The sequence below is a fragment of the Lonchura striata genome, chromosome 3 (genome assembly GCF_046129695.1).
Source record: "Lonchura striata isolate bLonStr1 chromosome 3, bLonStr1.mat, whole genome shotgun sequence".
NCBI lineage: Eukaryota > Metazoa > Chordata > Aves > Passeriformes > Estrildidae > Lonchura > Lonchura striata.
Window position 1 is genome coordinate 53,652,839 of NC_134605.1, and position 18,916 is coordinate 53,671,754.

Below are 18,916 nucleotides of genomic sequence, written 5' to 3' on the forward strand. Positions count from 1 at the left end.
AAATGTTTTGAGATGCTTGTCGGTGTAAAGGCTGCATGGGCGGAGAAACCCCTGTTGCATTAAAACCAGAGCTGTGCTACAGAAAGGTAGATACAGTTGTATAGGTGGTTTTAAATGTGCGCAATAATCGGTACTTACAGTGTAAGTTCTAGGGCTACAGAACAGGGTTTAGAGGCTGTGGATTTTTAGGTGTTGGGTTTCCCACTCCCATGATTCAAACAGTGCTTTTCTTTAAAATTGCATAGCAATTACTGTTTAGGTGTTCTACAATAATTGATAATTTTAAGTTTTCATTACCTTCAAACACCTTAGTTTTAAGCATTTTTTCCAGCCAAAGTAAAGCATTTGGGTGATGAGCTGTCAGAGTCCTGGCTCTAGGTAATTAACTGGCCTTAAAAAAAATAAAACCAAACTATGGATGGAGCATTCAAGGTAATTATACAGTCAGTCTCTGCTATCTCTTGCTTATTGCCATGGCTCTTCATACAATTACAGCTACAGAAGGGGGGCACGGCAGCACCAGTATGCAGAAGAGGAGGAGGAGGAGGAAGAGGGAAGCCATTTACTGTCCCTGCCACAGATGAGTCTGATCTGTGTTAACTAAAACCTAAGAAAATGGCTCCAGGATTAACTGCTGCTGCTAATAGAGCACCACCCTATCTGATACTACAGCCACGAGTAAGCTCCATATCCATTTGTGCAGGAAAGTTTGTGGCCATTTTATTCAGCACAGGAAGATTTTGGTCTCCTCTCGAGTTGATATAAGAAATGGCATCACCCCAATTAGCAAGTGGTGTGCTGATCACTTCTGCAGTCTACCAGCTATGAGCAGACTTTTAGAAGATAAGAGTTGCAAGAAGCTGATGAATGACATCAGCACCTTCACTATCTTTAAACCTGTTTTTTATTACTGGCATTAATATTCACCAGGAGAATTGTCACTGCCGGCATGGCCATAGCAGACTTTGCAAAGTCACACCGTGAAGCCATTTGAAAATGCCAGGTCCCTTACGTAACCTGGCTGGAATATTTTAAAAACTTAGCAACCTATCCTTCCCCCTTAAGTCTGGACAAGGTAATACCCCCCCGCAATAACACAAAGCATCTGCAATGACACAGCTTCTTGGAACCCATCCTTATGCAATTAACCAAGCTTAAATACGCATTAAAAATGCATGCAAACTGCAAATATATGTAAGTCATGAAAATAGTTTATGAGAAGGAAACTAAAATTCAGTAGAAGGAAAACAAACCTAGGATACAATATAAATATATAAAACTTTATTATGAACATATTTAACAATGATTTTGCACATAAAGTCTTCCAAGAAACTTCCTCAAAGTAAAATACTCAGATTTCCTTCATATTTCACATTAGCATGAAGTTTTACAACATAAACAGATAATTTGCTATTATTAGCACAACTTATAGATACACAGAATATTTAACATGTCCTCATGCACACTTTCTCAAAGCAGCATTTAATTACAGCTTCTCATTAAACAGAGCATTTGCATTTATCTTACACATTTTTATACCATTTTGGTACACAATTTTTCCATATTTTCATTTTACATATTTACAAACTCCTAAAAATAGTTTTACAGTAATGCAAAAGTTATTACTGGCATAAGCAAAAGGAAATGGTTGGGGGAATTAGGTGACTATGGATGAAATGTTGTCATTTGGCTCAGAGAAAGACTACAGATCTAAGTCCTAGATGGAACTTTCTCCCCAGTATTGGTACCACAGATCCAGTGCACAAGCTGTTTCTCACTGGTGTTAAGCTGCCTCTTTGCCAGTCCCAGGAAAGTTTCCACCAATTTCTACACCAACTGTATTTGTAAACCAAATGCTACAGAAAGTAGTTGCTATGACTGGCTTGCACTCAATTATTGATTTCTTAGAAGTCCCTTGCAATCACCGTGTACGTGGAAGTCTCGCATTGATGGATGTTTGCTCTAGAGCCAGGATCACTGTGTGCTGTGGGGCCTTCCTGTGTACATTACTTGTTTTGTACAGTTGCACTGGTTATGGAAATAATTACTTTAGCAGTAATAAAAGGAAAGCCAGGCTAGCTTCTTAAAAAGATTTCTTCTGTTTGACCCTTAGATTTCAATACTTTACTCAGAGATTAACTTATGCCACCTACTCCCAAACTGTTTACAGCCCACATTGGAATATTCTTCAAATACTGTCTCTGCTCTCCAATCATGGAAATAAGAGGAGTCTTGCTAGCAAAACTAGTTCCTCATCTGCTTCATTGCTTTTGCCATCTTACTGTATATGCTATTTTGCATGGCAAACATGCAAAATATATGCTTAAATATAATCTCTAAAAATAACCACAGAAATTATTTTCTCACTATGTTCATAGTGAGATACTTTAAAGTACACATTCCCCATTCTTAGCTTTTCTATTTCCACTTTGAATGTAGTGATGTAGTGAAGTTTACTCAAACAAACCAGCAAGAGAAATGGGTTGAAAACAGCTTAGAAAAAATAATCTCCAAATTAGATTAAAAATGTGTTTTTTAGTTAATGAAATCCCAAGACACTATTTGAGAGTTAACTGTAACAACCAGTTCAGACTGTGATAAGAAATATTGATGTACTTTGCACAATGGTCAAATTTTACCTTTTATAACAATTTAGGAGAGAATTAAACAATATCATAGGAAAAATATTTGAGTATGTAAGAATTGTGTAAATATCAGTTTTTGAAAACCTATTTGCTGTTCCCACTGTTACTCCAATGGAACTTGAAAGTATTTGGCTTATGTAAACAATGTCAGATTGGTTGCCAAGTCTGATTCTGCACGTTCAAATGGGGAGAGTTATCTCAGAAATAGTAAAAATGAGAATGGACTTGACAATTTCAGGATACAGAGAATCTCCCATACCCTTTCAAAATAGTCTAAAAAGAAGTGCTGATGAAGGTACATTTTACTAGTTTTCTGAAAAGAAAACTACCACTAACTTGAATTATTTCTTTAGTGTTTTCTTATATGTTCTTCTAAAGTAATACCGATTAAGAAGTTAAAGGGAAAAACCTACTTTTCCTCCCCAGCAATTTCCTTGCTTTAGCCATACAACAGTGCTTTGGCTTCTAACAATGAAATGATCCCTGGCACAAAAAGCTTTTAATTTCAGATAGTCCCCAAAAAATTTCACAGCGCTACATAATTTTAGAACATTTTCCCTTTCTCTCTCTCTCACACACAATGTCTCACGACACATCTTTAGCAGAGCACTGATTTAATCTGAACTATTCCATAACAGCAAGGGCACAATCACACAAATCAGTTCCTTTGGTCCTCTCTGAGTGAGCTGCTGCCTTGTGCAGCCTCCACTTTGTGATTTTGAACATCCACCAGCAGGGCATTGCAATGGGCACAGTCTAGAGACGTTGTTGCATTACAGCACAACAAATCTCCTTTTTCCCCACTATGATTCAGCAAGTCTAGCAGGACTTCATTGCACTATTCTGCTTAAACTACTTCAATGATGAGCACAATTCCTGGCTGCAACCCAGCACCATATCGTAGTAGATTAACTGTGCTTTTGGGAATCTTCTAAAGCAGCAGGGCAGAGAAATTTTACAAGAGTAAATCTCTGTTATAAGTACATGAAAAAAGGAGATACTTTTGGAAAGGTCAAGTATCTGAAAACAAAAGTAGTTACACACCAACATCTTAAATAAAGAACCTAACAATGGTGTAGGAGAAAATCAACTTCTAGAGAAACAGCAGCATCGTACAAGGAATACTTAATTCCCATAAAACTTTGTTCCAGCACAGACTGGAATACAGATAACCACAAAATGTGCTAGTAAGAGTTCCCATCATACAGATGGTGACTGATATGACAAAGAAGCTGAACTGTACACAGAACATTCTCACAAGCTGACTCAGGCATGTTCAATACATGAGCAACCACAACTGTTCCTAGCATGTAGAGTAACTATGCATTAATACAACTTAAGGGAAAACTGATGCAGTGAAAAAAACCTCTAAAAATGAAATGTTTGGAAATTTGAAACTGTAATTCCTTAGAAAACTTTCATACTTTAGTCTCTGCAAGTAACAATCTCCTCCAGCATACAAGGCCAATAAAAAGCCAGTACTGGCTTCCTTCTGAGATTTGTTGTTGAAACATTTCCATTTAAAAGGGCTGTTTAAAAAAACCAACAAAGACACTTCTGCTGTGGCAGTAAAGCATGTCATGAAACACATATTATACAAATAATTTTGCACCACTGAGATTATTCTGGCTCATTAAAACTTGCCTATTTGACCATGTCTTGCATTTATGAATCCAGTAAATTTACTGAAATGTATTTTTTAAATGGCCTGAAGTCTGTATCACTTATTTGAAGGAAGAATAGAAAGCTTGTGTCTTCTTTCACCGATTAAAAAAAAACAAAACAAACAACAAAAAACCAAACGAAAACCAAAACACTTCATTGTCTGCCTCCAGCTTAAAAGGCTAAGGTAGAAAATTCAAAGGGAAATGAGGCACTTCATACCACTGTGGACAGTATACAAAACAGCTAATGTAAAATGCAACAGATAAATGGCAGTATGCTATACCTCATCCTAAAGAAAAAAAAAAAAGGAAAAAACTAAAACTGAGCAGCAAGGAAGCAATTTGAAACTCAGTACACAATCTGTGAGTATTTTAAACTGAAATAGACAAAGATTTTAGTCCACTGACATCCAGTTATTAGGCATTTTATAAGACATGTAAAAATTTTGGTTTCTTCAGTTTTCACTACAACCACTTCCATCATTTGTTTTCTGAGTTTTATCCTTGTAAACAGAAACAGAAGCAGGATGTCCTTCCTGGGAGCTGGTGTTCAGATGACAGCAGACTGTAGGAACCAAAGAAGTTGTCCATCTAGGAAAACTTCAGAACTTGCTGAACTCCAGATGCACAAGTCTGTCTGCACTGAAACCAGTCAATCAATCACTGTCTGACTCTTCTTTATACTTTGCTCTAATAGCTTGGCCATTCTGAAGAGGCATCTCTTCATAGTCACTCCTGTGAAACAGACATGTGTTGTAACTTCTGAACACGGTGTTCAGATAGGAAGTTGAAAATAAAGAGCAAAGTTCTAAACTACATTGAGGCATCAAACTGTTACTTGGGTAAGAAGCTGATATCTGTTTCTCTTCCTTGTGGGAGCTATCAACAACACATGATTTTTCTCCAGAGGATGATGCATAATAAAAGTTATTCCAGTGAAAGCCATTTTTCACATGGGTTTGCAAGAAGCAAGCTGGCACTACCACTGCTCATCTAACTAACCAAAGGCAAGCTATCCCAGCATGAACTTGTTCAGGTTACTGCAATGTTGGTCCCATCCTCACTGTTCCAGCCACTTCAGCATCATTGGTAAGAGGTGAAAACATCACGGGTGTATTTCAGTGTCCCGCACAGAGACACCTGATTGGGATGGGTCTCAAGTGCTACTGTAATGCTCATATCACATAAAATCATCCAAGTCAAGGAAGTTTTGCTCGACTTGATTATTCTTCATTCAGTAAGTGCTGGAGACTTAAAAAGCACCACTCTCCTTCCCTGAAGCATTTACATATGAGCTGACTCTTTGCTAATCCATCTGACTCCTTCAGTCCTTCCAGTTTAAAAAGAAGCCCTTTCCCTTCACAGCTCTTACTCCACAGCTTCACTCCATGTGCTACCAACATCATAATACTTTCTTACCTATTTGTATCAGTGCCATGGCATTCCCTTTTAGAAAACAAAAAAAAAGAAAAAAAAATGCACTCTCATTGTATTTCTGTTTCAGAAAAGGCTAAACTTTGATTATTTAGGCAGAAAACTTTCACTAACAAACCCTTCACTTAATTAACATGTAAAAGAACATTACAAAAATAACACACCAGAAGTAACTCTCCATAGTATTTTTCAATCTTTCTTACCCATAAATCACATCGTCATCTGAATCATTCAGCATAGAAAAAGCAGGATTGTCTTTCAACTGTGATTCTGGAAAACACAAATAAGAGTTAATTTAGTGTGCTAAATAAATGTGACTGTACTGCTACAACACGGTAGCAACAGACACAACAACTTCCAAGGCAGTCACAACCACAGTTCAACAAAACTATATCCAAACAGGAATTCTCTCCTTTAAATTCACTACCCTTCAGCCACATAATTATAATGTTCTTAAGAGTTAAGGAGACAACATTAATTATCTTATTTTTAGGTAAATATTCTCTGTTGTCTAAGTTCATTTCCTCCCCTGTGCAATTTCCCATGTCGTATTTCAACCTGCACATAAATTGATTACTCTTAATAAAAATTTCATATGTATTTAAAAAGCACAGACTTCTTGATTATTTCTAAGCTAAAAATATAGTAGACCAAAGTTGGAGTCCCTTGACTGCAAGTCAGTGATTATCCAGTTATTCTCTATTATTGAAAGAGATGAAGGAAGGACTTGTACCTTTATGGTGAGATGAAAAGAAACACATACTTTCCAATTGATATTTATAACAATTCCCTCTAGCTTGTTTTAAGGGCTTATTTTCTTGCATAATCTGTGCTGCTTAGCTGCAGTTCGTAGTTATATGCAAGTAAAATTCAATCTGCCAATTTGCCATAGCAACTTTTTTCTGGGAGCATTTTACCTTCTGTTGTCTACAAACAAATATTTCTGCAACCCAGCAGAAGGCTTCCAACTTTATCTGCATCCCGCCAGTTCTTTTTCCATTCTGGATGGAAAAATAGCAACTTTCTGGAATAGTTTTGTCCATCTCAGCTCTAAATTAGAGGAAGGACAAGCTCCACTATTTAGTGCCTTTCCCCTGCACGCTTTCAGCATACAAGATACAATTGGACAGGTTGCTAGATCATCTCATCTAGGCCTCCTTTCCCATGAAAGGTTGGGCCACATCATCTTGCCAGGTCTCTTCCAACCTGGGCTCTTCTATGGTTCTGTACCTTGAACAGAATGCTTAAAGCAGAGAATATAATCAGTAAAAATATTTATTTTAATGATCTGTATCTTTTAGTGAGGGAAATGCTTTATAATCATCATGTAAGTCAGACTGTATCCTTTACATCACAGTGCAAAACCAGAATTGCCACTGACTCAATCCTTTGTCTCCCCTTACATGGGCCCAGTGCAGCCCTCCCCATAGCAAGTTCTCCAAAATTTCTCCCATATTAGAGACCAATTTCACTCGTACTTTTCCAACAGCATTTGGATTTCAGAGTCCAGTTTGCCAGCATGCTGATGTATTAACTTTTGTTAGAACGAAGTACAAATGAAGTGAAGTTGATCCTTAAGGGCTGTCTGAGTAATTTCAAAAGTTGGTGCATTACATGCAAATATCATGCTGACTGTAAACTTGATCTAAGTGCACAAGAATTCAAGCCCAGCTAGTCAGCTGATTACATTTAATGTGTTCCTTCAAATTTCCAATACTAATTTTCACAGGAGCAGCGAGTGCAGCTTCTGCTCATGTTAACTCAAAGTGACCTGGAACAGTAATGAGACAACCAGAATACAAAGACATTGCACAGCATCTGCTAATATGACAGTTCTTGTCATCCACGTTTTCCAGACAATGGCTCACACTTACCATACAGTGCATTCTTCGAGGGGGAATACACGAAGGCTAATGTGTAGAGATAAAAGTTCAATAACCCATAAAATGATAAGAATTCTGCTGGTAGTAAGTGTTAAGGACATTGCTCAATATAGTTCCATACCTATTAACTTCCAACCCATACACAGGTTGTTTCAATGGAAAGAATGTTTACCTTACTCAAGTTTGTGAGCGTGAATGGCTAAACAAAACTACATGTTTTAAATTCAATGACAACTAATGTGCTCAACCTATTTCAAGGTAAAACTCCCACTGAAAACAAAGCTTTAACACAAGTAACATTTGCTGAGGTAATCCTCTGCTCTTGAGCAGTGGAGTGTATGGTCAGTCAAATAGTTCCGCTGCCTTGAATGCTGAAAAAAAGCAGAATAAGTCGGGTGTTCAGGTGGGTTTGGCTTGGTTTATTTTTAAAAAAGTTCCTCGGCACAGTGAGGAAGAAAGAAGGACAAAGAACTACATGTGGATAGAACTCTGAAGATGGTTTCTTGCCATTGTTTTAGGTGAATACTAAAGGTTTTATATATTGTTTTCTCCTACCTCCCAACTCATACCTAAGCTAATCAGCAACCAGAGCAGCTGCAGTCACACAGAGCAAGGATCTCATGGCTCAGGACAGGAATTCAAGTCAGAATGCTGCTGGCAACAAACATCAGAAATAGTCTCTCCCAAGCCACTCAAATTCTCTACTGTGACCTGTATCACATGTAGACTTGGACCAATACACAAATGCATTTTCACTAACATCAAAATTATTAATTTCTCATATTTTAGTATGCCCCATGATAACTGGTAAGTAGAAAGCAAACAACTGAGGCAGCACATACAGCCAAATTTGCCATAACATCTCATTAAAATTAGTTAAATATGCATAAAGCATGCATATCTGAGACTTCATTCCTCTTGGAGAGTATCACAAGCAGTTGTGATGCATGTGATGTGGACACAGTAGACTGAGACTGTCTAGATCATAATTTTATGAAGAACCATTGCAAAATGCTGATAGGAAATAGCAAACAAAACAGACTCAACTTCAAGAGTCCACCTAGAAGTCAAAGGTCTCAGTCTTAGGTACATCATTTTAAAGCACATTCTGCCTGAAAACAGATTAACATTCCTACTTGAGCAGTATCACAGTACAAGGATATAATTCTGATAATGAGTTGAGAGCTCAGCAACAAAGTTGTCCTGTAGAACTTGTGCTCCAAAGCGTAGGTAGAGTATAACAATGCTGTGGGGAAAAAAATAAAGTATATAAGTGTACTGTGTCCTTAGACTGCAAAATTGAAATAGTAGGTTGATAGAAGAGTATATGAGAGAATAATTATGCTAACATGCTGACCGTTTATTTTAAGATACATTTTCTTTGCTAGTTCTAAATTAAGAATGATTCTTTTGTGATTAAAAGTTAGCAGTCAGCTGAGAAAAGCAGAAATCCTCAGATTTCATCCACTACAGACAATCCAATAGTCAACAGCTTTTTGAAATAACAGCTTGGTGTAGGGAAAACAGATATTAACAGTAATGTAAGAAATCAACATTAAACTTCTGCTTTGACTAAGTGAAGCCTACAAAGCTCCTGAAGAATTCTGCCAAATTAACTTCTACATCCAGCACTAGCATGGTAATCAGAATAATACAAAGTTAGCTCAAAAAGACTCAAGAAGAGTTAAAATATTAAGAAATGCTTGCCATCACAATAATATTAAAAGGTATTCTTCAGTTTCATTTACTAATTTATTACAACAAAATGTATTCAAAGCCCTGAAAGAAAGGTTAGAAAAGCTAGAGTACTGACAAATGTACTTTGAAAAGCCTTACCTAATGACAAGCACTACAAAGGTTAATGCAGTCAAGAATTTTAACCTGAGATCTGAAAAAGAATGAGAGAAGTTTTTATCAGTGAATTTACACCTACATCTAGGAGAAGCAAGCTTGTTTGGGAAGAATCAAAAGAAGTACTGCTTACCAACATAAGGCATGTTTCGAAGTTCTGAGCATGCCCTCACTATCAGGAACAAAAGGTAGAGAATATATGTGGTTGCCACCACAAGGAAGAAGATTTTCATTCCCTATAAGGAATGGGAAGTTAGGTTTTATTATTTAATAAGACTTCATCTATTGCTTCTTCTGTCAACAGAAATAATTAGTTTCCAGAAGTACAACATAGAAAGGTCCAGTTATGCAGGGAAAGTAGGCTCATGAAACAAGGATGGTGATACATTCAGGGAGGTTTTTGAGAAATGTAAAGAAAGGATGCTTAATAGAAACCAGGATTTTGTTAACTGTTTTCAGAGTTGGCTGAATATCAGTAATTTTCTAAAAACACAGCTCCCAAGAACAATACAAGGACCCATGCACATCAATTCTTGCTTTACAACAAGAAAGTCTGAAATTTACTAGGGTAGGGGACCTTGGCAGGAGTTAAGATGTACAAAACTGAATAACAGACTAAAGGTTTTTTCTTTCAATCCCAACAAACTTGTGGTAGCTAGTCTCCATATTTGCAAGACAATTTACTTTTCTCAAGGGGACAGATATCAATATGGTCTATGCATGATCTAAAGCAAAACCAAAAGTACTCCAGTCAGAATAAGACTGCCTGACCAGCATTTTCTGTTTTCTGAACTTTGTTTTAACATTTTTATAAAAGAACAGGCCCTGTATTTCCTTACATTGCCTAACTGTACCTGACAATTGGACAGCAAGAGGTAATTTCTGACTTACCTGGAAATTACCTGTATCAACCCTGTATTGATATGTAGGGTCGTGTACTTCATTCACACTAGAACAGATTCAAAATGAAAAAGTGGTATTAAAAATGCACATTTCCAGACAAAGTTAAAAAGACAAGCTGACCAAGAAACCACTCACAAAGAAAAGGTGTAAGGTTACTATGTAGAGTTTATAACAAAAGGATTTCGCTGTGCAAGTTAGCGCAATGCTATTAATTCCAATGAAGTCATGACAATTTACTATATATAACAAACTAAATTTGAAGAAATATGGAGGATGTAAATTAGGATAATAATTTTTATGATCCCAATTATTTTTTAGAAAATGTGTATTATGTAAATTCCTACAAGCCTTCAGGATTCCTACAAGTCTTCATGTTTCAGAATCTACATTTTATCCTTAGAAAATTGTGGCATGGGGCCTTCCCTCATAGCAATTTTATTAATAGCACGAGTACTTCCTGCAACTGCACTGCTTTCAATAATGTAAAAGGGCAAGGAGAAGGTATCTTCCTTCTGACATAAAACAAGAGGCAAATAATTGAGACTAAAACAGTATGGAAACTACAAGTGTACTAAAATGGATGAAGTTTTCTGGGTGGGGAAGAGTGACACCTTTATGTTAACACAACAAATTGGAAAGAATGGAGAACCACTAAACCAAGCAGAAGAAAAATTCTGAGTAAAGACAGCATAGCTTGACTAAGCCATGTCAGTACTAGTTGTGCAGGTTTAATAGTCAAGAAAGTCTGGTCAAACTATGTCCATAATTAGCTACAGAGAAACTGTTGCTTCAGCTACTAAATGCTAATTGAGCCATAGCACTAGAGTGATTCTTGCAGGGAGCCATAACATAGACATAACTGACAAAGTGGTCATTTCTAGATCGCACTCAGATTTATGAAAGTATTTACTACTAGGTTCTCCATGGAGAACCATTTTCAAATCAGTCACAATTTGCAGAACAGAAAGATGTAAGAATTTGAACTCCATTCCTGTATCACAATCTGAGCATTAAGAAATAGGTACCACTAGGTGTGGGTTCTCTCCTTGCTTTTTCTACCTCTGTTGGGGTCAGGATTGAAGGCACTTGAGATGATAGTTTGCACTGAGACTCAGGTGTTTATTGCTTCTTATCAGTGCTACAAGTACACCCAGTCTTCTCATTCTGGAACACTCAGCTCATACATGTGCAATACATTTTAAATTACTTACGTTTGCCATATTCCCAGTGTAACAGAGGCCAGCCACAACAGTCCAACAATAAAGAATTTGGGCAGATAGAAAGTTAAGCACTTCCTTTCTCCCTGTTAAGAAAACAATAGTGTGGTGAAAGAGTGAACCCATTCTTGAGATTTTATTAATTCTTGACAGAATAAAATAAATATCATCTTTGTTTCACTCAACATGAACTGGATTAAGAGACTTATCTTTCACATTTTTATCCTGCACAACTGACTAGAGAAGACATTATATTGTATAATTATTTGTGTTAATGAGATAAAGTAGAGTTGGAGCATCCTGTTTATAAAGTCCAACATATTTCACTGATAATGCAAATACAGGTATAGGCTCCAGAATTCCTACTTCTCTTATGTAGTATTTGAAAGTAGTTTAAAAAACCAATCAACTACCACATACAATATCAAAAACCTTCAAGGAAGAATGAAGCATAATGGCATCATAATTCTGATGACTGTTCCATCTACTTAACTTAGGCTTGGTTGACTCAATCTACTTCACTATAAATCCTTCTAACTCCAAGGCTTCATATATTACATTGTACTTTATCAATAAAATAACAGTCTATTTTGTAAGAATTTGATTTCATTTTTGTCACCTTTTGAGAGAACTAAACAAAACAAGTTCTGTCTCCTCAGTAAGTAGAAGATACTGTTGCCTCTTTTACCTGTACTCTTATACCATGGTAGACACAAAGCCAGAACAACAACAGTGCACAGAGAAACAGTGACTGGAATAGATCATCCAGCATTCCAGGAAACCAGCTGTTCACCAGAAAAGAAAGGGGGAAAAATGGATCTGTAACAAAGAGAGAAAAAACCCTTTCAGTATGAAAAGTAAAGCAGAATCTATCTTCAGCAGAACAAAAAAAATACTAGATTTTTTTTCAAATTACACCAGTAAATTAAACTGAAGCTTGTTTTATTTTAAAGAAATTAACAAAGAAAATGGTGCCTCCAGCAGCAATCCACTCTGCTGTAGAAATAATCTTGAATGGTTGACATAATTTCTAGAAGATTTCAGGTTTTATTAGACTTTCTACTAAACCACTGTTAATGGTGACAACCTAAAAAATTATCATATAATGTCTAAGATGCAAATACTATTTTGGTACTGCTAGGAAGTGCTAGAATTTGCTGTGTTTTACTGGACTAAAATTAGCTTCCATTTTTAACTAAAGTGTGAATATCTGAAAAATGAAGACGACAGCAGACAAACAGAAATGGAAAGGTTAAGTATGGCAGGCACCTATTCCAATCAGAGCTTTAAACAAATAGCTGACATCCATGTGACTGAGAAGAACAAAATCCACCCACTCATTATGCCCTTGAATTTGCTACACTTGGGATGGGTTGGTTTTTTTTAATATTTAGTTTTCTGAAGATTTATAAAGAACTGCTCATAAGTTCAAGAAAAAATTCCATTTTGTCTTCTTGGTCTTTTTTTTTTTTTTTCCTGCTTCTATTTTAAAAAATAGAAGCAGGAAAAAATTCTATTTCTAAAAATTCAAGGATATAAGTACCATTGTAAAGTAGCAAGAGAGGAAGTAGGATGGACATCCATTTCTGCTCAATACCCCAGTCTCTCATGGAGAATTTCCGCAGGGAATGTGCAAACAGACACTACAAAACAACAGCAACAATTTGTAAGGAAGGAATACAGCCTTCAATGGCTTAACCAGAGCTAAGAAAGAGCAAAGCACACTGCAAAGGCCTTTGCCACTGAGAACACTGTAAATGGGAGCCAGGTCTCCTTTTTCTATTTCAAGTTTGCTCACTGGCCCCAATGCAAATTACCTATTTTCTCAAGCAAAATGAGAAGTAAACCAGCCTGTACCTGAAAAATCAACAACATGTGAAAAAAAAAGATGTTGCCTCATTATTGGTCACACACTATCAACAACATCCACTTGAATTCAATTTTTTAAAAAGCAGATTGAATTTTATATTTACAATTATCTGAGCAACATCATCTGCAAGAAAAATGCCACAGAATCATGCAGTACTTTGGTATCTCTACTCTGAAAATTCAGAATTTTAGGTTTGTTTTTTTTTTACTAACACTTCCAGGAGCCAAGACAGATTAGAAAGGAGACATCATCTAAATCATAGCATAATTTAGGTTGTAAGGGACCTCTGGAGGTCATCCGGCCCATCCTCACATGCAAGGCAGCAATAACTTTAATGTTAGATCAAGGTCAAACAACCCACACTCTGGCCATCCTATTCCTGAGCCTACCTCCACTGCAAAACAATACTTTTCTTTAGCATCTCATCACAATTTTCTTTGTCTAAGCAATTTTTTTTTCTGTTTAATCCAAACCCAGAGTTTAGAAAAACAAGTTTTCCCATTTATCTTATTTTCTTAATGTCCCTTCAATACCACTTGTTAAAACATAAAAGCAGCAACTAGGTAAGTATTTCAGAAACATTTTTACACCCATTCAGTGACATGTCAACTTTGCTGCCTGGGGTTAAATTCCTAAACGCAGCATTACAGAGCATGTTATCAGCTGCCTACATAATAAAACTCCAGAAAAGCTGCAAAAAAATCTTACCGTGACCATAAAAGTAAGAACTACAAAGACAAATCGGAACCATATTTCCACTTGTGAAAAGGTTGGATTATAGGTCTTCCACTACAAAAAACAGAAGAGCCCAATGAGTAGTATTTTGACAAACTATCTATGACATAAATAATTAGCACTCTACTGCAGATACTGAAAAGTTCTGTGGGTTTTCAAAATTCAAAGGTTTAACCAAATTCCACTGTGTCACCATGGAAAAATAAAGACAAATCTACAATTACAGGACTATATGATAAAAAGATAGGAAAAGCAGCCTAGTAGCCTTGCTTCTCTTTTATCCTGCCACTTCTAACATACTACTGTCATATGCTAAAGTACTCTCAGGACAAATAGGATAGCCTTCATTGATCTCAACTGCACTTTCAATAAAAGTTTGAATGCCAATAAATGAGTAAATCCAGTGTGTTGTTCTGCACTACCAAGGTCAGATGCATAAATTGATTATAAAGAAGTCAGAGAGGTACAGAAGTACTTCCCGTAAGAGTCTATTTTGTTGAAGCTTACTCGTCTCAGAAGTTAGAAAAGAGAAATCCATGTAAAGGAAGGATAAGTAGCTTACCAGAAACACAAGAATCTTTACATAGGTTAAGGGAGAAAGCCTTCTTCTTCTACTCTAATTATTAGAAGGCATAAATATTAATTATAACATGTCACTTTACATAAACTCTGCTCTGTTGACAATTTATCTCATACCTGGCATCCTCTTGAAGCCATTTTTGAAATGTAAGCTCCCTGGCACAACATATGCATGCTCTGCTCATCTGAACAAGCTTTACCTTTCAATGTATTAAATCTGTCAACCTCTGTCTCGTCTTTTTAGACTGTAAATGTAGAATGAAAATTATATGTAGAGAAACCTATTACACAAAAGGCAATCCATTGATTTCAACTGAGATCACTGTAAACAATTGTAATTATGAAATAAATGTGACAATTTTAGTTGCTGCAGGAAAATTTGGGTTGGAGTTTTTTTGGGATTGCAGACAGGTCTGCCTTTTTAAAGGCAGCCTGTAAAGTAAGAAAAAAAATGGCACAATTATAAATACTTTGCTCTGTTTGAATACTGGAACTAAATAAAGGATTTGTGACCCTAAGGTTATTTTCCCCTTAGAACTTATTTTTAATTGTATGCTTTATGCACTGGAGTACTAAAAATATTAGTATTTAGAAAGTTAATTTGTTATATTAAAAATATTTTTCATTTACTGTTAGATTTTTGGTTGCTACCTTCTCTGACACACTGAATGATATATACAGGTAAATAACCAGAGTAACCTGTATTATAAACTCGGTTTAGTTCCTTTTTCTCCTAATGCAAATGTTTCTAAATTTCTTTCTGGAGTCAATACACATGATATAAGTGTTTTGTAAGTAATCTTTAGCACTATTAACTGAGATAGTTATTCCTGGAGAATATTGGACTGGAGATCATTTGAGTGGACAATTGAGTGAATTATTTTAGTAACCTGCTTGTGTTGGTTAAAAAAAAAAAAAACAAAAAACTCTTCCTCATAAGCACAGTGCACCCCAAAAAAATCTCTTCATTTTCCTTTGAGTTAAACCTTTCCAGCCCTTCCTTTTTTGAAGTCTGGAAAATTTTGATATAAAACAGGATCCAGGTCTCCTAGTTTCTATTTCATGCTTTTCAGCCTCCTGGAGAGGCGGAAAAAATACCATCCTGCATACAGGCAGCATCTCTATATGCAAATGTAGAAAACTGGATGTTCTAATCCAGCTTGCCTATTGTAAAAAGTATCTCTGAGCATTCAGACTAAATGTATCTATTACAGAATACAGCAGCAGTAATTCTGAGAGAATTTTTTTTCCTTTTAGAGTTAAAAAATTGGTCTAGACCCTTATCAACAGTAAATGCTATAACAGCTCTGACATTAGTAGTGACAAAAAAAATAATTATGATGCATTTTTTAATTTATCTTCAAAAATCTGATATTTTTTGTTACCGTTAAAGCACACTTCTACAGCATTAAAGAGACAGCAATAAAGGGACTTCTTTTACGAGACGAAACCTTTATACTTACTGTGAAAGTAATATTCTGGATGGTGTAGGTTAACTTGTTTAGATCTTCAAAGCTAACAAATATGTTGTACTGAGTGTAGTTCAGGTAGCCCAGGTGAACAACAATGATTTCACTGCATTTCTGTGAACACACACAGAGAATAGTACATAGAAGTCTTCAACTACTCCAGAATATGCACTGTTAGTATAGGTTGGAGAATTTGTTCCTAAATGGTCCAATATTGATGATATTTATTATATATCTCACCAATCTCATTCAGTCTAATCAAAACTTTCTTGAAACATACCAGAGAGAGCAGAAGAAACTGATAAAGTCAGTCAGGTGGATCAGTGGCTGAACAATAAACAGTGCCAGCTTTTCATGTGAGCCAGTGACAGCAACTGCTTGCAGCAGCAGGATGGAAGCAAATAACTCTGTCACTAACTCAGCTTGAGCTAGTGGAGGGGGCTAACTAACTAATGTAATAACTAATTTTTAAAAGTTAACAGGAGGAAAGAGAAAAGCCAAGTATGTTGCTCTCTTGGCTGTGTAATTAAATCTAATGGAGCTGTATTAATTTCTGCAAATTTCATAGATATGTGCATTTATCTATATAAAAAGAAAACACTTGTTTTACTATATATGCTTATCATAAAAAACTTCAGCTATGTCCTTCCTAAAGGATTTGCATCTGAAGAAGCTGTTTTGAATGTCTTTAAGCTTAAAAATTTCAGTGAAAATTACATTAGAATCTCCAAATGTTTCTTCACACTGGCAAAAAATGTGGCTTTTTCGAAACACAGTTGCCAGCTGATTGCAAGCAGATTCTGCAAGGTGTTGGAGAAGAATTTTTCTCTCCTCCGGAACCCCATATCAAATCTTGTGCTACAACATCCCTTTCTTCAGTACTGCTAAACCTTGAACAGGACCCACTGCTTCACTGACAAAGAGCAACTCTAACAAGAAAGAGGGGTCTTTAACAGGCTATAGACAAAAGTTACAGAAGTAAACAGAAAAATGATGGACAGGTATGTGTCTTGTCAGCATTACTGCTTACATTGCCATTATAAATAAAACTGTCCTCTAGAGTCTTTCCCGAGACGTGTCTAACAGGTACATTCTTATTTGCAATGTAAAGTAGCATGCACACAGATTTAAAGAAAATGCACTACATTGGAGCTTTGTTTAAGCAAGTGCATACTTGTGCACAACTGAGTAACCTCGTCCGATTGTGAACTTGATTGTTAACGTATGGTGTGCTTCCATCCTTCACCACTCCCAGGACTTTGACTGTCATGGTCACATTCTTCTTGAGGGATACTGGAATTAAAACAGAAGCCATTCATCTATTGCTACATGCAGAAATTAAATCTCAAATAGAGGTCCAAAATAATTTAAAATACATATGCTATCCAAATGCTACTAAGAACTACCCAGTTATACATTACTGGAGTATTTTTATACATAGACAGTAAGTCACAAGCGCTGTACTGAATCTTGACAGATTAACAATTACAAACATATTATTTCTCACATATATACAGGAAAACTGTATCATTACAATCTACACATGTAATTCCCTCCAAAATGAAGGAAATACACAGATTATCTGGATTATCTGGATACTATTGTTTTCACAAAAATAACAAACAACTTGTCCCCTACTGCTGTTGCTTACAATTCAGTCAGTGCTGTCCATGTTTTTACCAAGGGAGGGAGGTGAGGTGGAAGAAAAGCATATCAGAGGAAAAACCCACCAACCACAGCCAGAAAGCAACAGGATCATGTGTGTGACAGCTGGAATTAAACATACAATAGACAGATTGCTATAGCAATTTCCTGAGAACTAGGTCAGATTCTCACCATCGTGCTGATCCAACTCAACCACACAGGTCAGCCACAGCTGCTGGTTGTAAGTTGACAGTGGTGGTGAACTTAAATTAAATGGCTTCAGCTGTAAAAAACCCCAAAAGGTTAGCACCAGCCTTTACACTGTTACATGACATATCTGTAGTCACAACTATGAAAGGCATGTTAATTATATTTGTGACAATGTTTTTGAGAAGAGATTTATGTGTGCTACTCTGTGGGACAGCGTGATAAGCAGCTCACACAGAAGTGTTCCAAAGAAGTAGCTTAAACAGCACATGTATTTTGCAAAGCACTGAAGCAAGGAAAGGTTGCTACCTAAACCTTATAAAAGCAGCAGCAATAAAATAGAAAAGTTCAAATGTGAAGAAAAATCCTGAGACCTAGCCTAAATATAAGAAATAATTTTTAGCACTTTACACCAAAAGTCAGACTTGTGGGCCTTCATCTGCTACACAGTTTTAAACTTGTTAAACTAGAATTACAAAAAAGCCCTGTTTTCCACTTGGTTTTCTAAAAATTCCACATTCAGTTCAAAAGAATGAAAGGTATCATTAACAGATAAAACCTACACAGAAGAAAGACTTCTCTAATTTGAAATCAAGATGTCCTTGAAAAAGAACAGTACTGTATCAGTCCAAACATATAGTTGAGTGGTAGGTAAAAAAAAATAAAGTGTCCTAGTGTATTTAAAGGAAATGCACTTTAAGAAAAAACCCACAACAAAACCTTTTTAGCCGTTTCACAAAGAATACTTTAGATATTAGGTTGACAATGAAGAGCTAGACAAACAAAAATGCAAGAACTGAGAACCAAAATATGAA

General features: G+C 36.2%; 1 protein-coding gene across 2 annotated transcripts in view; it reads right to left on the bottom strand.

The window, feature by feature from the left end:
• Positions 1-1,259: 1,259 nt before the first annotated feature.
• Positions 1,260-18,916, bottom strand: part of TMEM181 (transmembrane protein 181) — a 34,124-nt gene continuing 16,467 nt past the window's right edge. For both annotated transcript variants that reach the window (XM_021540428.2, XM_077782152.1), the window contains exons 4-17: positions 18,087-18,177; positions 17,425-17,543; positions 16,245-16,364; positions 14,176-14,256; positions 13,141-13,240; positions 12,286-12,416; positions 11,592-11,683; positions 10,369-10,426; positions 9,611-9,713; positions 9,463-9,514; positions 8,790-8,872; positions 7,618-7,707; positions 5,947-6,013; positions 1,260-5,044 (exon numbers count right to left, since the gene is read on the bottom strand). In XM_021540428.2, the coding sequence (XP_021396103.1) occupies positions 4,966-5,044; positions 5,947-6,013; positions 7,618-7,707; positions 8,790-8,872; positions 9,463-9,514; positions 9,611-9,713; positions 10,369-10,426; positions 11,592-11,683; positions 12,286-12,416; positions 13,141-13,240; positions 14,176-14,256; positions 16,245-16,364; positions 17,425-17,543; positions 18,087-18,177 (1,266 nt within the window). In that variant the 3' untranslated portion in view covers positions 1,260-4,965. The remainder of the gene's footprint in view (positions 5,045-5,946; positions 6,014-7,617; positions 7,708-8,789; positions 8,873-9,462; positions 9,515-9,610; positions 9,714-10,368; positions 10,427-11,591; positions 11,684-12,285; positions 12,417-13,140; positions 13,241-14,175; positions 14,257-16,244; positions 16,365-17,424; positions 17,544-18,086; positions 18,178-18,916) is intronic.